We start from the raw sequence: 26,965 nt of genomic DNA, 5'->3' as shown, positions 1-26,965 counted from the left end.
TCCGCTCATCTCTGTCCCAACCCAGCACTGAAATACTGGTCCACTCATTCGTCATATCCCGGATTGATTACTGCAATGCACTTCTGACTGGCCTTCCCATCAAACTCTTCAATAGACTGCAAATAATCCAGAGCTCTGCTGCCCGGATCATCACCCGCACCAACTCATCCGGCCACATCACCCCCATTCTCACTCAGCTACACTGGCTTCCTGTACGCTACCGTATTGACTACAAAAACCTACTACTCATATATAAAGCTCTCCATAACCTTGCCCCCATCTACATCACCGACCTCCTTAAGGAGTGCACCCTCCGCTCTTCTCACCGTCCCTAGCTCTCGCCTCAAAACCATGGGTGCTCGAGCTTTCAGCTGCTCGGCTCCCAGACTCTGGAACTCCCTGCCACTACACATCCGACAGTCTGATTCCATAACAACATTCAAAACCCACCTGTTCAAACTGGCATTTTCTTTATAAACTGTACCCTGTGTCCTTTTGTGTCCTTCTATAGTCCATTTCCTGTTGTTTGTCTTGTCTTACGCCGGCTGATACTTCACTAAATCCACTGTTTTAATTGTTCCCTACTGTATATTGCCCCTATGCCCTGTAAGGTGTCCTTGGGTGTTATGAAAGGTGCCCCCCAAAATAAATATATTATTATTATGTTGTGCTTCTATGACATGTCCCCTGCTTTTATTTAACAAGGTCCTTATATCTCTCATACTGCCTGTGCTGCCAACACAGTCTCACGGTATTTCGTGTTATAGTCACAAAATTAATCTATTGTTCACACGATCACCCCATTTTTTTCGTGTCGCACACAACGATTTCAAAGCAATGTAAATAATAACAAATTAGAAGGAAAAAAAGATTACAAAAAATACAGATTTCAGTATTCTGACACAGAAAGATTTTAGAAGCAATGTATTTCTATTGGTAGTATGTTCCGTGCCTGCACCAAATAATAACAAATTAGAAGGAAAAAAAGATACAGTTCTCATTCATAACACTCTGTTCGATGTCTCACTATGGATGCGCCTCATCGCAGAGCAAACAGAAGCATCAATCTCATTACGCCAATCCTGATTGGCTGGTGATCTTGACATCAGCGTCAGGGGAATCCACCCCCGATAAGTAGCTTGCGCTATGTCGCATGCGTCATTCAAACACCTCTTCTCGCTTCAGAGCACATCTCTATGGTAGCCGGGCTAGCTTAACAGTCCACAGACTGAACCCAAATCTAAATTTCGGTCGACGGGCGCTCGCCGGCTACCCTTCCTGCTTCGCAAGAAGACTGCTAATACTAACACACCAGTTAGTATTATAATCGACCTTGCCGTTTCTTCCTCGGGAATTAAGGTGAGGTTTTGATTGTTTTAAGCTAGCAACACACCTGTCGCTAGCTTGCTTTCCCTCACTACCGACTACACGGTAGCGAGGACGTTTTTCTTTTCTCTTTCTCACGGGGGAGGAAAGGATTAAAAGAATATTAACACACCAGTTAATATTCTTTGAGAAAAAAGACCTACACCGTCCTTTTTTTCTCCGGATTAAAGACAGGTTGGTAACACTTTTTTCTCGACGACGTACCTGTTACGAGCGGGTCCTATCCACGCCACGCGGCGAACAAGATAGACGCCTCTCTCCCTCACACCAGAGGAGTCAGGGACTCGGAGGCTCAACTCGGAGGCTGCGGGTTGAAGATATCAGGCACAGACTCACACCAGGTCTGCTCGTCCTGCCTCGGGCTGGAACACGCCCAGGAGGCTATTGACAACCCCGTTTCGTGAGGGCATTGTGCCTATTTCACCATAAAGAGCCTCCGCCGACGGTTAGCACGCCAAGCTAGCTTGTCGGGACAGGACCCCCTCATGTCCGTTGATTTTCCGGCTGGCAATCAAGATGCGGGGGCGTCCGCCGCAGAGATTGAGCCCCGCACTGTGTCGGTCTGGGGCTCATCAACAGCGGCAGCTGCAGAACCGGAGTCCCGCGCCGTGTCAGGCTGGGACCCGGTGGCGGCAAGAGACGCGGGAACGGAGCCCCACGCTTTACCAAGCTGGGGCTCCCGGCTGGACCTCACCATGGTTTCGCCCGCGGAGGATGTCCTGGAATTGGAGGACGAAGAGGGTGCCTCTGAGTTCCCCCTGTCTGATTCGGATGAGCAAGAAGACGATATCTTCATGTCATCGGCTCAGACTGCAAAGCCGGGAGCGATGGCTGCTCTCCCGGGCGATAGCACACCAGCTTCACCCTGTCTGAGCATGGACCTGCAGGCCGTGTGTCAGCGTGCCGCGTCCAGACTAGACATCCCGTGGCCCGAAATGGCCAAGGAGACCGCCAGGTTCCGTTACGAGGGGAAACATTTTCTCCAAGCAACGAGGACAAAGAGGCTACTCCTTCCGGTCTTCCCGGAGATGTTGGATGAGGTGTCGGTCTCGTGGAGAGACCGGCCCTTTAGCAACAAGGCCCCAATCCAGGGTGCCTCCTCCCTAGACTGTGACGGTATGGAGAGGCTCTGCCTGCTCCGCATACCGCCTATGGAACCGCTGGTGGCAGCCCACCTCCTACCGAGGCTGGTCCCGTCACCAAGCAGGAACCCCACGCTGCCAGCGAAGGCGGACCGATTCCAGTCGACCATGACTGAACGGTCCTACCGAGCCGCAGCGTTGTCCGCCAGGGCTTTGAACGTTTCCTCGCTGCTAACCGCATACCAAGCGGAGCTCTGCGAGGAACTGTCAAGCAATCCTGGACCGGCCATTCTGGACGAAATGGCCGCGATCACAGACATTTGTCTTCGTGTTCAACGCTGCGCCGTTCAGGCCACGCACGGGCAAGGCAATGGGGATCATGGTGGTGCAGGAAAGAGCTAGATGGCTCAACCTCACCAACCTCCCAGACCGGGAAAAGGAGGATGTGCTAGACATGCCCATCGTTCCCGAGGGGATTTGCGGCTCCGCTCTCGCCTCCATGCAGAGGAGATGCGAGTCGAAAAAGAAGGAGGACGAGGCCCAACACCTCTGTCTCCCTCGAAGGGTCCAGCCACTGCCTTCACAGCGGCAGTCCTTCGCCCAAGCTGCCTCCTCGAACCCTGCTCGGTTCAAAGTACCGAAACAGCAGAGGTCGCAGCCCGCCCGAGTCCCCAGCCCAGGCATGAGACGAGGGTGATTTGGCCTAGAAAAGCTCCGGTTCCGGCTGCAGCCCAGGCGCAGCCAACCCAGAATTTCGGCCAGCAGTCGAGGAAGAAGAAGCGGGCGGCCTGACAGCCCCCCCTTCTCCCCTCTGTGACAGAGCTGGAAGTCCACGGTTCCCCAGCTCTAGATGTGTTCCCGCTGCCTCGAGAGATACCTCAACACCATCCTCAAGTCCGCAAAAACACATGTCACAATATTGTTGTTGTTTCTCACATAAACCATTTTCCGCTGACGCATCCAGGCTTCAGGCCAAGGGCGCAGCTCAAAAAAATGAAAAGAAAAACAATAAAAACAATAAACAGTCTGTCAACTGTTCCCCTTCTGAGAGCAGCTACGGCCTCTCTCAAAAAGGCGGATAATAGACTGGTCTGTGAAGGCACCACCGTCACGCGCATGTGCAGGGCCGGCTGGGGTTGTGAAGGCACCACCGTCATGCGCATGCGCAGTGTCGGTGGGGATTGTCGAAATGGGGTACCACCGTGTTCAGACACTAGAGGGCCCCATAACACAACAAATAGAGACTCAGAGGGTAAGAGATGTGACATCTCCGCTGGCTCTAAGGAGCATACAGTGGGAGATGCTCACAACATCTGCTTGGGTTTTCAAGACAGTAACACGGGGCTACAGACTCCAATTCGCTGTCACCCCCCCTCGCTTCTCGGGCATTCTGTATTCACAAGCGAGTCAGCCCATATTCTGGAGAGAGAGATCCTCTCACTTCTAGAAAAGAGGACTATATCTATAGTACCCGCCGAGCAGAGTCAGAGCAGTTTGTATTCCAAGTATTTCCTCGTTCCCAAACGGGGAGGGAGCGGAATTCGGCCAATACTAGATTTGAGGGCTCTGAACAAATATCTAAAAAGATAGAATGACACATGCGACGTAGCACAAGCTACTTATAGGGGGTGGATTCCCCTGACGCTGACGTCAACATCACCAGCCAATCAGGATTGGCGTAATGCGATTGATGCTTCTGTTTGCTCTGCGATGAGGCGCATCCATAGTGAGACATCTCACTACATGTTACTCTGAGGACTGGGGTTACGTAAGTATCCTATAGATTTCAGTATTATGAGGCTCTGAGCCCCATTTCTTTTCCTCGCGGATGACAAAAAAACTCTGACATTATACAGTTTAAGATAAAAGGGTTAGGCTTAGGGTAAGATATTGAGTAAGAACATGTTTTTATGAACCATACAGCTTCCGGTATTCCAAGACCCGACTGGACAAAAATACGTGGTGCAGGCACGAAACATACTGCCAATAGAAATACATTGCTTTTTAAATTTGTTCTGTGTGACACGGAAAAAAAAAGGGGGGAAATCGTGTTGGTGAACATAAATCAATAGATTAAATTAATTTCGTAACTATAACACGAAATGAGTAAGACTGGGTTGGAGCTGCCGCACCTCTTTTCACCCTCTGTCTGAAACTAGAGTCCATTCTGCTCTGATTGGTTAGCTGGCCGGCTCTGTTGTGATTGGTCAACTACTTAGAGATGTTCTGCTCATTATCCTATCACGTAAAATGTGTTGGATCGCTGGCCAATAGAAGCGCAAGTTTTATATAGTGATGTTACCATGTTGAAATTGTAGTCTTTACAGACCATTTCACATAAACCATACAACACACCAGAGGAAAGGGAAAACCAAAAAAGCATAATAGGGCCTCTCAAGTGCTGTGCTTAAAACAGACTTATGAAAAATGTTTGTTGCTTAAATAGCTATGAACAGATATTATATTCCAAGACACATTAGGAAAACCCAAATAATATTAAGCCATTTTTTTTATTTGCTCAGTAAACAACAATGTATGTACTACTTACCGCATATATGAAATCAACATTTCTTTGTCATTTCAATGTTTTAATTTTTAAAGCAAACTACATCACATTTTGCTGGAACATATCTACTAGGAAACTTGCTGTGAGACAAGAGAAAATATCTAGCATGCATTTAATCATTAGCTGCTTTGTTAGCATTAAAGCAGTGTTATGGTAAGATGGAAATGTTTCTGTTTGTGTCCCAGTCTGATGTAGAGCTAGTGATTAAATTGTCAAAGATGTGAGGCATGGGGGTTTTGTAGTTGTTGTGCTGCTGTTTATCAGCCGTCTTTCTTCCAGGGACAAACACACATCTTGAGGGACTTGGAATAAGTTGCTGGAAAAACAAATGATGTCCCTCAGGCTGTTATGACATCTGAAGGTCAAAAAAAGAGAAGACTGAGACAAATCTAAAGTCAAACTGCTGACCTCTCATTTCCTTCTTGTGCTTTCAGACAGCTAGAAACAGCTGAATTGTAATGTCTGTTGTCTAATACTTTATCCACAACACAGGTGTACATACCTCGGACAATGTTGTAGCTATTTAGCAGCAAGATTTCTGCCAGTTTTTCATCTTTACCATAATGCATTGTTGAAAGTACTGAGGATGGACAGAGGTAATATATGCAGCCACTCATCCATAAACAGCCCATGAGCCTCTCTGAAACCTGCCCTCCTGTCAAAAAACACATCAGTTTGTTCCCAAGGGTTGCTTCGCCTTTTCATTTAATCAATGACCTCTAATTTCAAAGACAAAAGACGTGTCAGAGCTAAGATTATGTGTATGCTAATAATGCTATCTGTGAAACACTGCATTTGATTTCTTTGGAAATCGTTCTCTAATTAAAAAAAGCAAAAGGACAAAAATAAATGACGGATTAGGTTCAAGCCTTTCGACAGACACAAAGTGCAGTGACAGGGACATTTAGCCCCCTAAAAACAGAGATGGCTGGCTTTAATCCTTTTTTTTAAAGCAGCTTTTAAGACAAATGGACAAACATACTAGGCCTCAGACACAAATTATATTTACAATTCTGGATTCATCAATATTTTCCTACCTGAACCCTAAACCTTGAACTCTTCATACAAATAAGTACTGCCTCAGTACAAGGGCACCATCATTTAGGCCCTGCTCTTAGAAAATGTCATTGCTTCATAAAATGAATATCATATTAAAACCTCATTCATTAAAGGCTGTAACAGACAAGACTATTACAAAAGGTTTAGTTCAGCCAAAAATGTTGTGAACAATTTTGCCCTTTCATCCTCAACTACTTTTGTGAATACAATCAACTATAGTCAAGTTAGAATCCATATGAACATGTTTTAAATGTTTGGGGTTTTATTGACTTGACTATAAAGATTGGTTTCTCACACCAATGGCCGTGGAATATCCAATATGGAACCAATGTTTAATCTAGGAACAATGTGTTTGTGATACCGTACAACTAATGAACAATTTCTCCCAATACATATAAAGTGTATCTTTGTATAGGAATATGGTTTTAAATAGTTGGCATCCATCTATCTGTAACCTCTTATCCGGAGTCGAGCGCTTTCCCTTTCACTGCATGCACACTTATTTCACGCGAAAATTTAGATAATTTCTTTGCGCAAAATAATGGCTGACCCCCAATGTGATAATATAGTATCTGTTGTCATTCATTCAGCAAAATACAATGTACTATGTACCAGAGGTGTGGACTCGAGTCACATGACTTGGACTCGAATCAGACTCGAGTCACCAATTTGATGACTTGAGACTCGACTTGACAAAATCACAAAACACTTGCGACTCGACTTGGACTTGAACACCAATGACTCGGGACTTGACTTGGACTTGAGCCTTCTGACTTGAGGTGACGTTAGAAGAGCAGCCTCCCGTTGGGGAGAGCAGAATCTTCAGCCGCTCCTACTCTTGCTGAGAATCCTTGCAGGCAGGGGCGGGACTTTAGCTGGGCCACCATGCGGCCAATCATATGCGAGGACACACTAGGATCATACCATTATGTGAAAGAAGGGTGGGGGGCACAGCAGGTGTAGTGGCACAGGCCAGCTGCACAGAGCGACGGGGAGACGGATTTAAATGCAAGTGCGTCGGAAAAAGTCAAGAAATGAGCAAAAACCGAAAAAAGAAGCAGCATCTGGCTGCATTTCAATGATATTGGAGAAAGCAAAGCTGAGTGCAGGATTTGTAAAATGAAAATAACCTTTATTTTGGTAACCACTCAGGATTTACTGTCAGAGGTGGGAGCATTTCAGATCTTGTACTTGAGTACAAAAGTACCAGAGTGTAGGAATACTCGGTTACAATAAAAAGTCCTGCATTCAAAATGTTACAAGTAAAAGTACAAAAGTATTAGCATCAAAATATAGTTAAAGTACCACCTGCAGAGGGATCTAGATGCCGGTGTTCTCTTCCCCATAGTGACCGCATGGCTGCACATTATCCCTTGCATAGAGATAGATTGTGGGTCCCTTACAAAATGTTGTACACAGTGGAAATACATATTCTGGTCACCTCAACATCAGGGATCTTATACATTAAACTCCTTCTGAATCAAACTGCCACGGTAGCCTTACCTTATTGTTCCCTCTTAAAATAGAAAAAAAACACGTTACTTTACCAGCAGAGAGAAAATTGATTATTAAATTATTAATGTGACTAATAAAGACCAATTTGATTATTAAGTATTATTCTGTTGATCAATGTCATTACATTTGGTGAAAAACACATAATGACTTATTTATGACTCGTTTTGTCAAAGTTTAGGACTTGGACTTGACTTGAACTTGTTACGGTGGAGCGAAGGAAGCAGGTAGGACCCAAATGCAGATTAAAGTGAAAATAATTCCTTTATTTCAAGGCTATATATATATATATATATATACAGGCAGAACAGAACACTCACCGAGGACAAGCCAAATCACAAGACGAACCGACATTGAACACTGGGAGACAGTGGAATTTAAACACAGGGTAACTAGACACAGGTGGGAACAATCAGGGGTGGGGCCAACACTGATGAGCACAGGAGACACACAAGGAGTGACAGGTGAAAACAATCAGACAACTAGACACACCAGGGAACTAACGACGGGAGGAAAAACACAGGGAAAAGGACCAGACAATATACAAGGAGGAAAATACCCATAACCAGACATACAAAACTACAAACGTGACAAAACATGAGAATCCTGACAGAACCCCCCCCTCAAGGGACGGATTCCAGACGTCCCTAAAAAAAAACCCCCACAAAAGTCCAAAACCTCAAGCAGGGTGGGTGGAGGGGGTCCGGAGGAGGGACGCAAAACTAGGGCCACCAGGGTGGGTGGAGGGGGTCTGGAGGACGGGACTGAACTGACCGCCCAGGGGCACGGCAGAGGACCAGGAAGGGGTCTCGGGCGGACGGCCCGGGGGCAAGACAGAGGACCAGGAAGGGGTCTCGGGCGGACGGCCCGGGGGTAAGGCAGAGTCCAAAAAGGGGGATTCGGGCGGACGACCCGGGGGCAAGGCAGAGGACCAGGAACGGGTCTCGGGCGGACGGCCCGGGGGTAAGGTAGAAGCCGAGAAGGTGGACTCGGGCGGACGGCCGGGGGCAAGACAGAGTCCAAGGTGGGGGTTATGGAGGGGCGAAGGCCACCGCGGCCGGGAAAGTCAGGGGGCCGGGCTCGAGGGCGAAGGCCGTGACTCTCAGGGGCCAGGGATCGAGGGTGAAGGCCGTGGCTCTCAGGGGACCAGGATTGAGGGTGAAGACTCCGGCTCTCAGAGGGCCGGGCTCGAGGGCGAAGACCGGACAGCTCCGGAGGCCGGGCAGGAACCGGAGGCCGGGCAGGAAAGCGCTGATGGGACAGCTCCGGAGACCGGGCAGGACCCGGTGTCGGCCGGACAGAAACCGGAGCCGGTCGGACAGGCTTCGGCAGGATCCCCCACGGAAGTGGACCAGGAGTTGGCAGGAACCCCGGCGAGACAGGTGATGGACATGGGGCTGGCAGGGCCCCCGGTAGAACCTCCAACGGCACGGGATATAGGGTTGGCAGGACCCCCGGCAGGGGAGTAGACGGCGGGACCTCCAACGACACAGGACACAGGGTTGGCAGGACCCCCGGCAGAAGAGTAGTCTGCGGGACCTCCAACGGGACAGGACATAGGGTTGGCAGGACCCCCGGCAGGGGAGTAGACGGCGGGACATCCAACGAGACCGGACCTGGGGTTGGCGGGACCCCCGGCAGGGGAGTGGACGGCGGGACCTCCAACGAGACCGGACCTGGGGTTGGTGGGACCCCCGGCAGGGGAGTGGACGGCGGGACCTCCAACGAGACCGGACCTGGGGTTGGCGGGACCCCCGGCAGGGGAGTGGACGGCGGGACCTCCAACGGGACAGGACAAAGGGTTGGCAGGACCCCCGGCAGGAGAGTAGTCGGCGGGGCCTCCAACGGGACAGACATACGATTGGCAGGACCTCCGGCAGAGGAGTAGTCGACGGAGCCCCCAACGGGACAGGACCCGGAGTAGGGACCCGAGAGGAGACTCGAGAGGAGACTCGAGAGGGGAACCAAGGGGGAACTCGAGAGGGGACTCGATAGGAGACTCGAGAGGAGACTCGAGAGGGGAACTAAGGGGGAACTCGAGAGGGGACTCGAGAGGGGACTCGAGAGGAGACTCGAGAGGGGAACTAGAGGAGGGACTAGAGAAGGGACTAGAGAAGGGAAGTCGAGAGGGGACTCGCGAGGGGAACTAGAGGAGGGACGAGAAGAGGGACGAGAAGAGGGACTAAAGGAGGGACTAAAGGAGGGACTAGAGGAGGTAACTCGAGAAGTGACTAGAGGAGGGACTAGAGATGGGAACTCGAGAGGGGACTCGCGAGGGGACCTAGAGGAGGGACGAGAGGAGGGACTAGAGCAGGGACTAGAGCAGGGACTAGAGGAGGGACTAAAGGAGGGACTAGAGGAGGGAACTCGAGAGGGGACTGGAGAGGGGACTCCAGAGGGGACTCCAGAGGGGACTCCAGAGGAAACTGGAGAGGGGACTGTGGCAGCTGGGGCCGGAAACCTGGCTGTAAGGTCCGGAGCGGAAGCCTGGACCCTGGCTGTGTAAGCCAGGTAATCCAGTATGGACGCAAAGCTGCGTGGGCCGGTACTGGAGCATTGAGGCATGGCTGCGAGCTTGGCTTTGCGCCTCCTTCTCTTAGCAGCCGCCTGTGGCATCAAAAAAGCTGAATCCACTGGGTCCATCTTTGGTCGGTTCGTAATGTTACGGTGGAGCGAAGGAAGCAGGTAGGACCCAAATGCAGATTAAAGTGAAAATAATTCCTTTATTTCAAGGCTATATATATATATACAGGCAGAACAGAACACTCACCGAGGACAAGCCAAATCACAAGACGAACCGACATTGAACACTGGGAGACAGTGGAATTTAAACACAGGGTAACTAGACACAGGTGGGAACAATCAGGGGTGGGGCCAACACTGATGAGCACAGGAGACACACAAGGAGTGACAGGTGAAAACAATCAGACAACTAGACACACCAGGGAACTAACGACGGGAGGAAAAACACAGGGAAAAGGACCAGACAATATACAAGGAGGAAAATACCCATAACCAGACATACAAAACTACAAACGTGACAAAACATGAGAATCCTGACAGAACTTGCCCAACCTGACTTGAGACTTGACTTGGACTTGAGCGCAAAGACTTGAGACTTGACTCGGACTTGAGCGCAAAGACTTGAGACTTGACTTGGACTTGCAAAACAATGACTTGGTCCCACCTCTGCTATGTACCCATCTCTCTCTAGCCTTATTTTACTTACACCTGTGTCATGTCCTGAAGCACTCATATCGCTGGACATATTTCTCTAACCGTAGCAGATGTCAGGCCTCTAGTATAACCATCCATGTTGCTCTGGTATAGCAGGGGAGAGCACAAGCGTAAAAAAAACATAAGGGAACTGGTGGCCTATCCTTCTAAAATTGCCGAACAACAAATGGAAACAGGGAGCAGTTTTGTTCTCGTCTCCTCTCTCCTGTTTTATTTACCATAGGGAAGAAGAGACAGCAATAAGTATCAATTTGAATAATGCATAGCCGCGCTCACATCTTTTAGTGGTAATCAATTATTTAATGTTGTTTTGCTCACACTCAGCATGTTCTATAATAGTACTAACAACTATGATAGAAAAACTTATTATATTCCCTTTATTCAGGGTTTCATGCATAAGCAATGAAAAGAATACTGTAAACACAAGACGAGATGATGGAACTGTAATAGATTTATTTTTCTCTTTCTTCTCACCATCTGCATAGAGATTGGGAGAGGGGTTACAGAGGTTGTTGTTTTTTCATCTAAGCCCCAGAGAAAAGCTTTGTTTAAACCATAAGAAGAAAACGTTTTGTGTTTTAATGCTGCCTGATTAAGTTGTGGTCTTTGAAGAAATGCCAAATTGTTAATAAAGACAAATCTAAGGCATTATACAGAGCAAGATCCACACGCTAAGTGTTTAATAGTGCCAATGGTCTCAATATTAACACTTAAAAGGGTGGGAAATATGGTTTTATAATAAATAAATCACCTTTTTTTTTACAGAAAACAATCTGCAAAATATGTAAAAGAAAACACATTTTAACAAGAATCATGCTTGTCATGAAATACAGACATTCAATTTCCGTTTTTTCTGACACTGATGGATTAGTTACTAATCTACGGAAGACCATCAGGACCACATCTGAAAACTGTTTGAGTCAAATTTATTTTGAGTTCTGAGAAAAGACAGAATTATAACAATGTTCTGTATTTCCTGTTTGATTGTGATATTGGAAATATCCAGAGACTCGAAATTATCCCCAGACTTGATTTGCAAAAAAACCTCAAGTAAAGCTTTTATAAAATGTTTAATAAAATAAATAATAAAGTAATTTGTAGTATAGCTGCACTCTGCTTGTGAAGATAGAGGCATCTATGTGTGACCTTGCTATGTAAGCACTCTATACCTTTTGGCCCCCTGAAGATTTGTGAAGCACCATACATATCATAAGCAGCAGCACATCGGGGGAAAAGTAAATCACTGCTTCCCTTGCTCCTCCAACACAAAGTCAAGGTCAGGGGTCACGACTATCTGCATTTTAAAAGGTGATTGAATCAAATATTCATGACTGTCTTCCAGGCAGCTTAAGCCTTACACGTTTGTTTGTTTATTTATTTAAGAAGGCATGAATGTAGCGCGAGACGTGCATGCAGATCATAAGCGAATCCACGCAGAGGCATTTGCAATGTTAATGCGGCAATCCGGCCCCTCCACTTTTCTCCTCCCCGGTGGAATTAAGCAATGAATTTGTGTTGACTTAACATTCGTTTCAAGTTCATCCAACTAGGATAAAGAAATAACTACAGATGTGAGGCGCTTACAAAGCAGAGGATGTATTATGGTCTTTGTTTGAGGGAGCCATGCGCTCCAGCTCCCTGTTGTGCTTCTGGAATGACTTCAAACGTTGCGCAAACATTCGCGACATTGGTGTATGTACCACCAAAATTAATATTCATAGACCATGGGATAAAAGATGCTGTTTAACAGTTAGAAACAGGACAGCTGCTTTTATTTCATAAATGACTCAGCAACAGCAATTGGTGATAAATAATGCAACTAGCCATCTCTTCCGAGCTAAGTAGCATTACCGTCTTGCCTCAGCAGTTTTTTTTTTTTTTTATGTGGACGCTTGCACCAACACCACCTTTCTCTGTAGCCAAATAAGTGGTCCCTAATGGCCTGATGCTCAGGATAACATGTCCAGCCTTTTCATCCTCCTCCACCTCCTTGTGAAGTGCAGGAGAGGAGCTGAGTGATCCTTATCGCCGCTATCAGTCTCCATTTTGCCGTGGCACTTTCTTTTGAACCCTCCAATCAAATAAATCAAATCAAGTTTTATTTATATAGCACATTTTAAACGATTTTTGGTCGAGCCAAAGTGCTGTACATATAATAAAAAATAACCTACAGTAAAGACACTTTACAGCAAATACAACAGCACAGTTTGTATAGAGTATGAGAAAACGACACCCTCTGTCCTTGGACCCTCACATCGTACAAAGAAAAACTTCCAGAGAAAAAACTCAAAGTTTAAAGGGGAAAATGGGAGAAACCTCAGGGAGAGCAACAGAGGAGGGATCCCTCTCCCAGGACGGACAGACGTGCAATAGATGCCGTGTGTAAATTGAAGAGATAATACATTTTACAGCATATAGACCGAATGTTAGTAAATGCATGTGTCTATAATAAGAAGATGAATCCACGAAGATGTCAAAAACAGCCTGTCCTCCTACAAAAAACGACCATATAGGTCGATTGTTCAGCAGCTATATACGACCCAGTCACGTTTTAAAGTGTAGCACCTCTAGTGGTCATGTAAGAAACAACATGCTCCTGTCGATTGCAAATGCTCCGGAGGGTCGTTTATTCACAAATAACCCTCTCTGGAAAATCCTAAACTGTGGAATAGTTTGGCCATTAAAATGCTTTTTTATCAGATTTCTAGCGAGAAGTGTATATTGTACTTTTATAATCTACGTCCAGTGGATGTGTAGGATCTACAGTTTGATAGATATACGAAGATGATTTGAGGTCTCGCCAGGAGAACGTGTACTGTATATGGGGCAGCTTCCATGTAAAGTTAGCGTGGGTGAAAACAGTATTTCCGGTCTCGAGTTTTCATAATAAAAAAGTATTCCCCTCACTGTCAAATTATTACACAGTGATATCTCCATTACTCATCCACTAAAAAACATCAGTTTATCCTTGTTAATTACACAATATTGATTGGTTTAAATTGTGTACAATGCTTTTGTGTTTTTAACCTTTGATTTGGAGAAACAAATAGTTTTTTCGGAGTTTAGACACTACAGAGTTTCCGAAGACACTACACTACCCAGAATCCCCAGCTATCGTTTGGGACTACAACATCCGCCTTGCTTTACAAACCCCGTGATTAGCCCTCATGCTCTGTGATTGGATGTTGGAGTGGCAGTGTGACAAGGTTACGCCAAGTGTCAAACAGCTCTTTGAAATGGAATGGAACCACGCCAGACTATCCAAAACTGGACTTGGACGGGCTATTGTGTGTTTCGCAACATGTTCTATGGCACGTCTCGACTGGGAATTGTAGTTTTAAAAGACGTTTTCGTATTTCCCACAATTAGAAGTTGCCAGTATTAAACTGTATACATCCCCGGAGGTTTAGGGGATACGAAACACATTGGTGTTATCACATTTAAAACATATAATTAATAAATGGGTGAAAATTGCTTGTGTCCATAATGGGCAGCATTAATATACCCACATGACCGCTAAGGTCAGAAGAGCTTTATTAAACAGCTGGTCTTATGTCTGTGACCCCTCCTGTTGTTAATTGATAAGCCTGAAACATGCACTTGTCAAGGTTCAGATGCACATTTAGAAAATATGGTAGTAGCCATCGATCATCTTAAGATAAGCTACTTTATTGATCCCAAGTTGGGAAATGTTTTTGTTACAGCAGCATGTACTACTTTGTTCTACTCCACTACAATTCAGAGGTTAAACTGGTATTTTTACTCTACTACGATTCTGATTAATGATGTGAAATATAAACAACCCTTAAATCAGACTTTAGTTACACCTGAGTAAAATGCAGCCTTATCAGTTTGTCTGTTTTGCACATCCTCCTGTTAATATCTTTGGCCATCCTGCACTAAACTGTTTTATTGTAGAGATCACTACAGTATCTTCTTGATATTTTCTATTCTATATTTCTATCATTGACCCCTATTGTGTATGTAGGCTACTCTTAATATTTAAATGTTTTCATCAAATATAACTTATTCAACAACTAAATTCAATAACGTGCTTTAACCACTAGGAGGTGCGGTTTAAAAAAACAGTGGTCTAGTTAATAAAACATATCAAACATAATATGACTATTCACTTTATTGTGAAATTAAAACACAGTTTCAGTCTTTCGATATGAAGCTTATGCATTGTACCATGAACCTGTATAGACCTGTAACAGTCAACTGCATGAGGAGTTGGAAAGGTAGTTCAGAAAATCAGTAATATCTTTAAAAACTACAAAAAAGTCCCTTTCTATCAGCTGTGCACCGTTGTGGTGTAAATACAGACTATCTACTAATTGGATCAAATATAAAAGTCAGCCGAATTAGTGTTGATACTGCAAGGAGACGTATTGTGTGAAAAGAAATGGAAGATGTTGTTTAATTGTTGATATATTTATGGTCCACGTCACGTATTCAGTTTTGGCGGCATCTCTTCCAGTTTGTCAAAAGGTCTTCTGATCAGGGCTCTATAAATAAATATCTACGGCAGATATGTAATATTTAATGCAGCCGAACCGTGTATTACAATGCCGTTATGTGATGACTTTCAAAGAGAAAAGCAAGAACACTCGGAATAAAGTATTATTTTATTTTTTTTAAATGTTTTCCGATTTCATATCACAAACACCATATCCCGACGTGCATTGCGGCGTGATTTTAGCCTATCAAAACCTCTGAAAAAAGAAATGTGTCTCTCAGAATCGAAAGCGAAAAACCTATGGGAAAAACATAAAAGCATTGTACACAATTTAAACCAATTAATGTTGTATAATTAACTAGGATAAACTGATGTTTTTTAGTGGATGAGTAGTGCAGATATCACTGTTAAATCATTTGATCATTGGTTTTATTATGAAAACGGCGAGACCGGAAATACTGTTTTCAACCCGTAACTTTACATGGAAGCTTGCCGCATATACACGTTCTCCTGACAAAACCTCAAATCATCTTCGTAATATCTATCAAACTATAGATCCTACATATCGACTGGACGTGGATTCTAAAAGTACAATATATACTTCTCGCTAGAAATCTAATCATAAAGCGTTTTAATGGCCAAACTATACAATTTAGGATTTTACAGAGAGGGTTATTTGTGAATAAACAACCCTCTGTAACGTTTGCATTCAACGGGAGCACTCGAGGCCGACAACTTTAAAACGTAATTATAGGTCGTATTAAGCGCTTGAACAAACAACATAGTTGGTCGTAATAAGGGCCTGGACAATCGACCCATATGGTCGTATGAGTTGGAGGACTTGTTGGTCAAAAACAGTCCTGTGGGAGCCATCAGGGAAGTAGTATGATGAGAGTCAGGCAGGAACGCAGAGACAGGCGCAGCCACGACCCGAAGTCCACGACTTAATCCAGAACTCAGGATAGGGGATCCAGGGCACAGGACCACAGCAAGAAGATCAGCCTCGACTCCAGATCCCGGCGTAGATATAGACACAAAACAAGAAAATGTGGGGGAGGCTGAGTTAATCGGAACATGAGAATACACAGACACAGACAGACAGAAGGAAGAACCAGCACTCCCCTTGGATAGGTTGAGGGAAAAGGGTAGCAAGTAAGAGAGTAAGAAACAGAGGCGAAGAAGCACAAGCAGGGAACAAGATCCCCACTAGAGGCTTAGTTGGAATTGATGAGAGGTAAGGAGGTAAGCTGTGAATACGGTCTTAACACTCCCCGGCTGGAATAAGCCACTCTGCAAACCTGTTTCCCTCTAATAAAACCTTGAGAGGTCAGAGAGGGAAAAGGTTTTGGATAAAGAGAAAATAGAAAAAATAAATTACAGGAGTAGAGAGTATGAGAAATAGAGAGAGAAAAGATTTAGAAGAATGAGTAGTAGTAATAACCTTAGTTTTAAATATAAGATCCAAGTTTTTAGGATTTAAATGAAAGAGCAAGAACCAAAATGTGGTCCCGCGGGCCAAATATTTTGAAGCCCATTTATTCTCACAGTGCACGCAATTGTGCACGTCAACTGTGCACGTGAAATGCGTGTCTACCTTCCTTGTCACCCCTGAAAAATGGAGATGGGTCTGGCTGCAGACCGCAGCAAGGAGGCGGATCCTATAGGGGCGGATCCTATAGGGGCGGATCATATAGGGGCGGATCCTATAGTGGCGTTTCCAAACTTTTTTTATCCAATAGAATAATGACACTCAGCAGAAATACATACTGTAGGTGGCAGTAATGCAACTTAAGAGATTTCAGCTGCTTTTATAAATCCTCGCAGAAGAAGTCATTCGTTCTAGTGATGGGAATTCCGGCTCTTCTTGGTGAGCCGGATCATTTGGCTCGGCTCACCAAGAAGAGCCGGCTCTTTCGGCTGCCAAAGGGCTCTTCAGTTTACCACATATTATACCTTTTAATTAAATCAAATGTAGCCCTGTTTTGACTAATGATTTATATGTGTACACATATCACTTAAATTATTCAATACATCCTTTGTACTGAGATATTCAAAAGTAAAAATTACATGTTTAATATAAATTATTTGCTGTGGCCAATTGTTTTCATTGCATTTACAGACCCGTGTAACTCTCTGATACCACCCAATGAATGCATTGACTTGCTTGTAGAACCACGCTACACAAAACAGATAGCAACACCTATAAAAACTATTTAAAAAAAGGGGCTACTGTATCAACCTATATAAAGTATATAAATATAGTTTTTCTCCCTGCAGGAGAGGGGAGCGTGCTTTGAGATCAGCTGCTAGGCTCCAGCGGGGAGAAGAGGGGGACAACAAGAGATCTCCGTCCTCCGTGTTTTATTCTTATAGAAGTAAGAAGAGAAGTAATGTGGCAGAAACCCTCCTTTTTACGCAGCGGTCCAGACATAGACATCAAACGGCGACACATATTCAGTTGCCAGTTACTTTTGGCATTAGGGCAGGGATATCTAGATACTTTCCAAGGTTTGACATAATGAAGTGTGCTACTTTTAAAGCAAGCAACAATGTTTTCAAATCTGTAATCAAAAAGCTCCTCAAAAACACTATAGAAGCAGTTCCTGCCGTTGTTACGTTAGTTCAAACAGTAACAACGGACTACTTTTCTTAGCGGATGCATGTCAATTTAAATCAATACATAAAACTATTTTTTAAATCAATAAAATATTTTTCTAAATCCATAAAAGCATTTCAATTATTATTGGGAGTCATGTCGTTACTTTGTTGAGAATGTGGTCATGTGTAATAAGCGGGATAATGTCCACATTGCACATTGCATAATGTGCCTTCATGCCGATCTAGATCCCTCCGCAAAAACAAAACAAAAAACGGCTCGTTCGCGGGCGAGAGCCGGCTCCCGTCGTTCACTTAAAAGAGCCGGCTCGTTCGCGACCGACACATCACTAATTCGTTCTTTCAAGATGGCCGAACAACAAGTTGAAACGGCGGTAATAGTATTTTCCAGAGATGCATGCTTATATTTATTGTAATGTCATTTTTCTTAACACACAATTGTCTGTTTTTATGATGCTGGAGGCACCTTCCATGAAAATGGCTGATGGGGTTAATAATAATTAGAACAGCCAATAAAATGTTTCTTTAATAAAGACTTTCCTCTTTGTATGCACTGTATATATTTTTTAATTAATCTTACCACCAGACACAACATGAACAAATGAATGATACACATCAGGACAGTAACTTAAACTTCAGTATTCTAGGTGTACAGAAACCTCTACTCATGTTGTTAAATGATATACAGCAATATCTTCCATAAAACGTAGTTGATTGATTTGAATAATAATTACTACCACTGCACAAACAGTGAAAAATGATATGCCTACAATTTATGAATTTGTCTTCTCTGTGGGTTGTATACTCTTCATTCTTTATGCAAATTAATTATAATTATTCTTTTTCAAAGTTCGTTTATGATTCATTCAAAGCATTAAAATAAATGAGAAACAGAGAGCGAAGAAATACGTGGGGGCGGGGTTCATAACCCTTTAGGAAACGCCCCTATAGGATCCGCCCCTATACGATCCGCCTCCTTGCTGCAGTCTGCAGCCAGACTCTATTGGAAAAATGCGACATGCCAAAAAGAGGAAAGTGGATGCCGAAAGCAGAACTTTCAAACAAATATGGACTACTATTTTTTTCTTTACTGAAGTCAAGGGTAAACCTGTGTGTTTGGTTTGTGGGGAGCATGTCGCCGTGTTTAAAGAGTACAATTTGAAACGGCATTACGAGACGAAACATGCCGCGAAATACAAAAACTTGACTTGCCGAACGAGCGCGGACATCAACGGATTTACTAGCAAAGCTAGAAAAACAACAAGGCTGTTTTACAAAGCTGCATGCAGACAGAGATGCAGTGAATAGAACCAGCTTTGTGATAGCCCACAAAATCGCCCAGAACAGTAAGCCATTCTCGGAGGGGGAGTTTGTGAAAGAGTGCATGGTCGAGTCTGCAGCACTGCTATGCCCAGAGAAAAAATAAGCGTTTGAAAACATCCCGCTGTCCCGCCGCACCGTGACGAGAAGGGTGGAGGACATCGCAGAGAATCTGGAGTTTCAGCTGCAAAGTGAAGTGGGAAGCTTCGACTTTTTGTCTTTGCCTTTGGATGAGAGCTGTGACATCCGTGACACAGCCCAGCTGCTCATATTTCTCCGGGGGATAACGCACGACTTCAAGCTTACGGAGGAGCTGGCAGCAATGCGGCCAATGAAAGGAACCACAACGGGGAGTGATCTGTTCACCGAGGTAAACGCATGCATGGACAAAACTGGGACTTGAATGGGACAGACTGGCAGGTGTCACTACGGATGGATGTCCGAATTTGACAGGGAAAAATGTTGGGCTTTTGAAAAGAATGCAAGATAAAGTGAGTGAACTCAACGCAGAGCAGAAATTGGTGTTTATACATTGTATTATTCATCAGCAAGCGTTGTGCAAGTCAGTGCTAAAACTTAGCCATGTGGTTGATGTTGTTACTACAACAGTTAATTTCATCAGAGCGCGAGCATTAAAGCACAGGCAGTTTGTTTCACTATTGGAGGAACAAGAGAGCGAACATGGTGATGTCAGATACCACACAGCTGTCAGATGGCTCAGCCTGGGCAAAGTGCTAAAAAGGTTTTGGGTTCTGAAATCAGAGATAAAAGAGTTTTGTGAGATGAAAGGCAAAACCATCCCAGAGCTGTCTGATAAGGACTGGATGGCAGATTTAACAGTTGCTGTTGATGTGACTGCAATGATGAATGCACTGAACACACAACTGCAGGGCAAGGGCCTTTTTGCTCATGAAATGCATAGCCATGTGAAAGCCTTCATGACAAAGTTGCAATTAATTTCAAGGCAACTAGGCAGCAACAATCTCGAACACATGAAAACCCTGAAAGAAGTCAAACCATCAGCTGATCACCGGCACAGGTACTCATCCATGTTTTGAATGAATTTTCAAGGCGTTTTCAAGATTTCAAAAAGGTTGAGGATGAAATGCAGCTGGTTTCCTCTCCCTTTACCTGCAGTGTTGATAGTGCACCCACTGATGTTCAGCTTGAACTCATTGACCTGCAGTCTGATTCACTACTGAAAGAGCACTTTAAGTCAGCATCACTGCTAGAGTTCTACTCTGCTCTCAAGGAGGAGAACTTTCCAAACATGAGGAGACATGCTCAGAAGATGTTGGTTCTCTTTGGATCCACCTACACATGTGAACAGACATTCTCAGTCATGCAGTTTACCAAATCCAGGTACAGATCCTCTCTCACTGATGAACATCTGTCAGCTGTGCTTCGCATCTCCACCTCAGACATTCAACCTGACTTTGATGGACTTGTTAAAGCTCAACAGAGACTGGATTTCTCACACTGAATGAAAAAGAACTGAAGAACACTAACATGTGGGAATATAACAAGTGAAATGGGACACTTGACACCTTTTTTTTTTTTTGCACAGTTCTGAAAACATTAAATGTTTAATATAGGCATGTAAAGTCTAAAAAGGCTACAAAACTGGGACACTTTTCTTTACACAGTTACACAGTTCAGTGACATGTCTTGGCTACAAAGATGATGTGATGTCTTTAGAAAGCTAAGAAATCCTTGTTTCAATAGTATATGAAACTCAAAATGCCCTTTGTTATTAATGTGACTGAAAATGAGTCAAATGTTTCACATTTTGTTTATCATTTTGGAAATTATATTTGAATAAATTATATTTTTGAAAGCTAACCTGACCTTTTAATTGCCAAATAATAACAAAACAATGCCATTTACTGCTTTTTATATAGAAATAAAATGTATATTATGCATAATTGAGTTCGGCATTTTGGCCCGGCCCTCCAAAATATTTGTTATATTTGCTATATAGTTGCTCATTTGGCCCTCTGTGAAAAATAATTGCCCACCCCTGGCATAGACTCTTGTGAGTTCAATGATTCCAGCTCTATTCACATGTCATGATGTGAGTCCCAATAGTAGCCATTTCTGTGTAGGAAGACCATGTTTTTGAACTTGACCTCAGTGTATAAATTGGGTTGTTGTGAGCTCTGGGATAATTGCAGCTCCATGAACCTTTAAAGCTATTGACTCGAGACTGGGGGAATTCAGAGGATGAAGGGCTTTCCTAGCTATATTGACTTTACAGGGGTCTATGAGCAGTTTCTGAAACAGAATTGCTTGTCATGAATTCGCTGAAAAAATGCAGCTCATGGAGAAGTTACTAAATCCCAGCTTGAATTGTCCAATAATGTTCCTCGAGGTCTTGGTGTTTCAAAGTGGTGTTTTGGAAGGATATTTGATCATTTCAAAAAATAAACTTATATTTTCAATTGGACAACATTTATTATATTTTGCATTAAATCTCTGTAACAAATGGATTTTACCCATAAATAGCTACAAAAGCGTAAAAAACGTAATATACAGGATAATATCCATCATGTATTTCCTTAACCTCTTAAGGACGACGGTCCCGCCAGTGGATCCCCCCGCCACCGGTTTTTTTCGAGACTGTGTCTCAGGGCTTCTTAACATTTATCAAACTATTAATGTGTAGCACCAGATTAATGGGAAGAATCTCAGCTAACTGAAGATATGAACAATTTTTACCAAAACATAACAAGGGTAATACCAAGCCTCTGAATTAGCACTAAGCGAAAAAATGCTAACGCACTTTAGCACAGACCTCAAAATAAAGATAGCCTTATTACTTATCGAAACTGCACATACAATATATCCGATTAAAGCTGAGACTCCAAAGATTATTTGAGGTATATATATCATCACTGAGCGATCCGAACTTGCGACAGGGGAAGCAAACACAGACATCACAACACGTACTTTTACGGGAGATCGTCTCACCTTAGCTGTCAATCTGATTAAAAGACGTGTTCAAAGACATTAAAACGAGAAAAAACGCGGCTGAATTGGTTAATCCATAGGTTGATAATGTGTCTGTCGCGTTGAAAAAATTATTTATAAATAATCCATAATTCCATTTTTATGTAAAAATCGGAGCAAAAAAGTTAGCTGCTAATGGTAGTATGCAGCTTCCGGTTTTGGCCACGCGTCACTCTCACTCCTTATTTGTTAATGTGTTGGTGTGTGTAGAACTTCCCCTCTATTCCATTGGCTCTAGCGGTTATAAAGAGATTTCATTCGTCAAAATCGACCAAGGGGGGCCAGACATATAGAAAATCCACCCAAATGACCCCAGAAGTGTTTGTTTTTTTGCTAAATCTCTCGAAAAAGGTCAAATTTAACTTGTGTTGCATCAATCTTGATACAGGGTACTTATTATATGTTGTACTTTGGATTCCTAAAGCTTTTAGTCTACTAACCCATCATCCAAGGCTAGTTTTCACTATAAAAAAGAATGTTTGTACGGACACTATAATTGACAGTTTTTTACCATGTTCAATCTGAATTTTTTTTAAAATAAAAAAGATCTATATTGATTCTGACTTTTCTACATCCAGCTCACAGGTTTATCATTACTCTGAGAACAAAGATTATTAATTTAACCCTTTTAGAAGGGAAGATATGGTCATTTGTTCTGGGAATGTCATTTTCGAGCCTGAGAAACAGGCTTTTTTTTTTTTTTTTTTTGATATACTTTATAATCCCCGTGGGGAAATTTGTTCTCTGCATTTGACCCATCCTAGTGTTAGGAGCGCCCGGGGAGCAGTGTAGGGAACGGTGCCTAGCTCAGGGACACCTCGGTAGCACTTGGTCTTGCCGGGACTTGAACTGGTGACCTTCCAGTTGCCAAGCCAAGTCCCTATGGACTTCACCACCACCGCCCCAGGCTTGGGGTGGAACAGGTTAATAATGTTGTGTCCCGTCAAAAGTGTTGAGTCTAGTCATGTTTCATGTTTTTGTTTAATCAATTTTTGTATTGTCTTCCACTTCCTGTTTGTTTTGACACTCACCTGTTACGTTTCATTCCAGGTTCCTTGACTCCCTACCCTTGTGTGTGTCTCCCGCTCTGATCAGCGCCAGCCCCGCCCCTGATTGTTTCCACCTGTGCCCAGTTACCTCTTGTTTAAATTCCCCAGTCTCCCCTTGTTTTACTTTTGATTTACTTTGGAAGTATTGGAAGTTGTTGTTCCTCTTTCGTTCCTTTTTTCACCTCGTTTAAGAGTGTCGATCCTTTTGTATTCCTATTTTTGAAAATAAAGTATTTACTCATACTTTACCCTCCCGGGTCGTGCATTTGAGTCCTTTACCTTGTCCCTTAATGTCTAAACTTTCAACATTTCAATAGGCGCCAAATCAAACTACTTAGGATTTATAACAAAAAAACTATCTGAGCAATCATCAGATTCCCAGCTTTTAGTTGAGGTATACACTTCTTTCAGGCACAAACTGTTGACCTGCTCCCTTCTCCACAAGACAAACTGAAAGGGGATTGTTTTGTTTTTCTGCGAACAGTTAATAGGCAGATATACAGGCATGTTTTAAAGATGTGCACACTTGGTACGTAGTTGCACAGTTTGGGATTGTTTTGCCACACAGGAACCAACATTGTTATGGCTTCACAATGTTCTACATGGATTTTGAAAGAGAAGACTATGTTGGTATTAGATAAGATAAAATCTTAAAGTGTCTCCATGCATTTATTTTCCAAATGTTGAATTTTCTCCATGTAGGAAAAACAATGTTTTCCTATAGATTCATTCTGCCAATTTAAGAGTAATCATCTAACCCTCATCATTTGAAAGAATTGTATCTACAGTACAGGGTGGGAATTTCACGACGGCCATGCCCAAACAGCATGTTAGGTCACAGAAAAAGGAGCTTTTGTAAAAATCCGGCCAGGATGGATATTTGGTGTTGTCCTCTGAACGTATGGTTTGAGCTGCGACTGAAAAGATTAAAGCATATGAGGTCAGTAAAATAACTTTAAGCTGCTACCACCATCCAGTAAAAACAAATGTTCATTTCTTACAATTGAATCAAGAACTTTAAAATGTGTGTGATATCTCTGGGCAGCAGGGTGGGAATTTCACGACGGCCACGACGGCCCCGCACTTTGGCCGTGATGCCCTGTTAAAAAAAATGCAATTCACGGCCAAAGTGGCCTTTGTGCCCCTGTCAAAAGTAAAAAAAAAATGCAGTGGTATTGGTATTTTGACTAGCAATTTAGTTAAATTGTTTCGTTTATCAACGCTACAACATAGCGTTTCGTGAGTCGGTTGTCGTTGTTGGGGGGAAAAGCAAACAGCTGTTTGCGGAGCACAGCGCGAGCAGGCTCCCGTGAGCGGGAGGGCGCTCCTTCTTCACTACAGACTATCGCGCCACCTAACCATTCGCCAAAATGTTTTTAATATGAGCGGTAACCGGCCAAGCGCCGTGCAAAAAACAATCTTCAAATAAAAGAAAGTCACCGGAGGAGTTAAAGGAGTGACAGTTGTCTGCAGTGCCGCGTCCTAAAACCCTTTTTATAATCTATCGATTAGATTTATGATTCAAAAATTATAAAAGTAGGGTAGACATGTGGAGATTATCCGGCTGAACAAAACGTGCATTTATCAAACAGGTTTGTTTTCCACAGACCTTATTTCCAGCTATTTTCCAAAACCCTGTGGAGAAATTCCATTGCTTTTTGTGGAGGGAACCAGCAGCTTACTTCCTGGTTTCAGGACGCGTCACTGCACCTCTCAATATGATGCCAGTATAAACAAGGTCTTCTGTCGGCTCTGTACATCAATGCCGACCTATGCTGACAAGTAAGTGAAGAGTAGACAATATAAAGGTATTGGCGAAATGTCCCACCAGTTTAGGATAATGAAGGTTCTAATCAAATCAATTACATATAGCCATTACATGTCTAACTCCTAATGACAGGAAGGCAGAAAGTGCATTATACAAATAATAATAGCAGACATTTTTTAACAATGACCACAATATCATTATTTTAATAAACCAAATATGAACAATTGAGGAAAATGAGGAAGAACTGATGATTAAAATGTTGTAGTACAAGTAGTAATGTAGTTAGTGCATAAATGATTGCAACAAATGTGTTAATTTTCTTCATTATTAGTCGATTTTTTTTTTGGTGGACGAATGCTCCAGTGGTTACAATTGTACCCTTACTGTCTACCCCTGACTGACTTATGTGGTTTATGGCTGAACTTAACGTATACGTTTAAGAAACACTATTGCTATTCAGCCATTTGTAAAACGACTGGTGTTGACGTTAGTGCTACACTTTTCAGTCATGTTGATTGACCAGCGTAATTTAACCAAACAGCCTTTGTGCCCTGTCATGTGGCCTTTGTGCCCTTAAAAAAAATGTGAACGGGAAGGCCAAATGGCCTTGCCCCTAAAATTACGAAATTCCAAGCCTGGTGGTAACATGCTAACTTACTTCCGTGTTTTAGGAGGCGTCACTGTGGCACTCTATAAGGCAGTAGTACCACAAGAATAGTAATTCTCCCACAATAACACTTAACAAATATGATCTTGTAGTGCCGTGAAAAGGGAGTCGGAGGCGGTGTATTAAGAATTGACTTCCACACTTTATTATTCATTAAACTCTCGGAGGTAAATACATGAACTGCTCTGCATGACAAGCTAACAGGAATGATTAGCTACAGCTCAGTGTTCCCACTAAAGGGTCCGTGTGGCAACACAATGCAAGAGGTGAATTATGGTCCAACACCGTTATGGTGTAAACAGGCTTGGAATTTCGTCATTTTAGGGGCAAGGCCATTTGGCCTTCCAGTTCACATTTTTTTTAAGGGCACAAAGGCCACATGACAGGGCACAAAGGCCACATGACAGGGCACAAAGGCTGTTTGGTTAAATTACGCTGGTCAATCAACATGACTGAAAAGTGTAGCACTAACGTCAACACCAGTCGTTTTACAAACGGCTGAATAGCAATAGTGTTTCTTAAACGTATACGTTAAGTTCAGCCATAAACCACATAAATCAGTCAGGGGTAGACAGTAAGGGTAAAATGGTATTGTCACTGGCCCCACCATTGTAACCACTGGCCCGGAGCATTCGTCCACCAAAAAAAAATCGACTAATAATGAAGAAAATTAACACATTTGTTGCAATAATGTATGCACTAACTACATTACTACTTGTACTACAACATTTTAATCATCAGTTCTTCCTCATTTTCCTCAATTGTTCATATTTGGTTTATTAAAATAATGATATTGTGGTCATTGTTAAAAAATGTCTGCTATTATTATGAGTATTATTATTTGTATAATGCACTTTCTGCCTTCCTGTCATTAGGAGTTAGACATGTAATGGCTATATGTAATTGATTTGATTAGAACCTTCATTATCCTAAACTGCTGGGACATTTCGCCATTACCTTTATGTTGTCTATCTTCACTTACTTGTCAGCATAGGTCGGCATTGATGTACAGAGCCGACAGAAGACCTTGTTTATACTGGCATCATATTGAGAGGTGCAGTGACGCGTCCTGAAACCAGGAAGTAAGCTGCTGGTTCCCTCAACAGAAAGCAATGGAATTTCTCCACAGGGTTTTGGAAAATAGCTGGAAATAAGGTCTGTGGAAAACAAACCTGTTTGATAAATGCACGTTTTGTTCAGCCGGATAATCTCCACATGTCTACCCTACTTTTATA

General features: G+C 43.3%; 1 protein-coding gene across 1 annotated transcript; it reads left to right on the top strand.

Annotated features, from left to right (window-relative positions):
* The first annotated feature begins 2,261 nt into the window (after positions 1-2,261).
* LOC139434032 (general transcription factor II-I repeat domain-containing protein 2B-like) lies at positions 2,262-20,720 on the top strand. Its single transcript, XM_071203403.1, has 3 exons — positions 2,262-2,341; positions 19,650-20,276; positions 20,375-20,720. Exons 1-3 carry the CDS (start codon positions 2,262-2,264, stop codon positions 20,718-20,720), a joined length of 1,053 nt encoding a protein of 350 aa, XP_071059504.1.
* The last annotated feature ends 6,245 nt before the right edge of the window (positions 20,721-26,965 follow it).

This window comes from Pseudochaenichthys georgianus, chromosome 6, assembly GCF_902827115.2.
Source record: "Pseudochaenichthys georgianus chromosome 6, fPseGeo1.2, whole genome shotgun sequence".
NCBI lineage: Eukaryota > Metazoa > Chordata > Actinopteri > Perciformes > Channichthyidae > Pseudochaenichthys > Pseudochaenichthys georgianus.
Note: the sequence above shows the minus strand (reverse complement) of the source record. Positions and strands in the feature narration are given on the sequence as shown.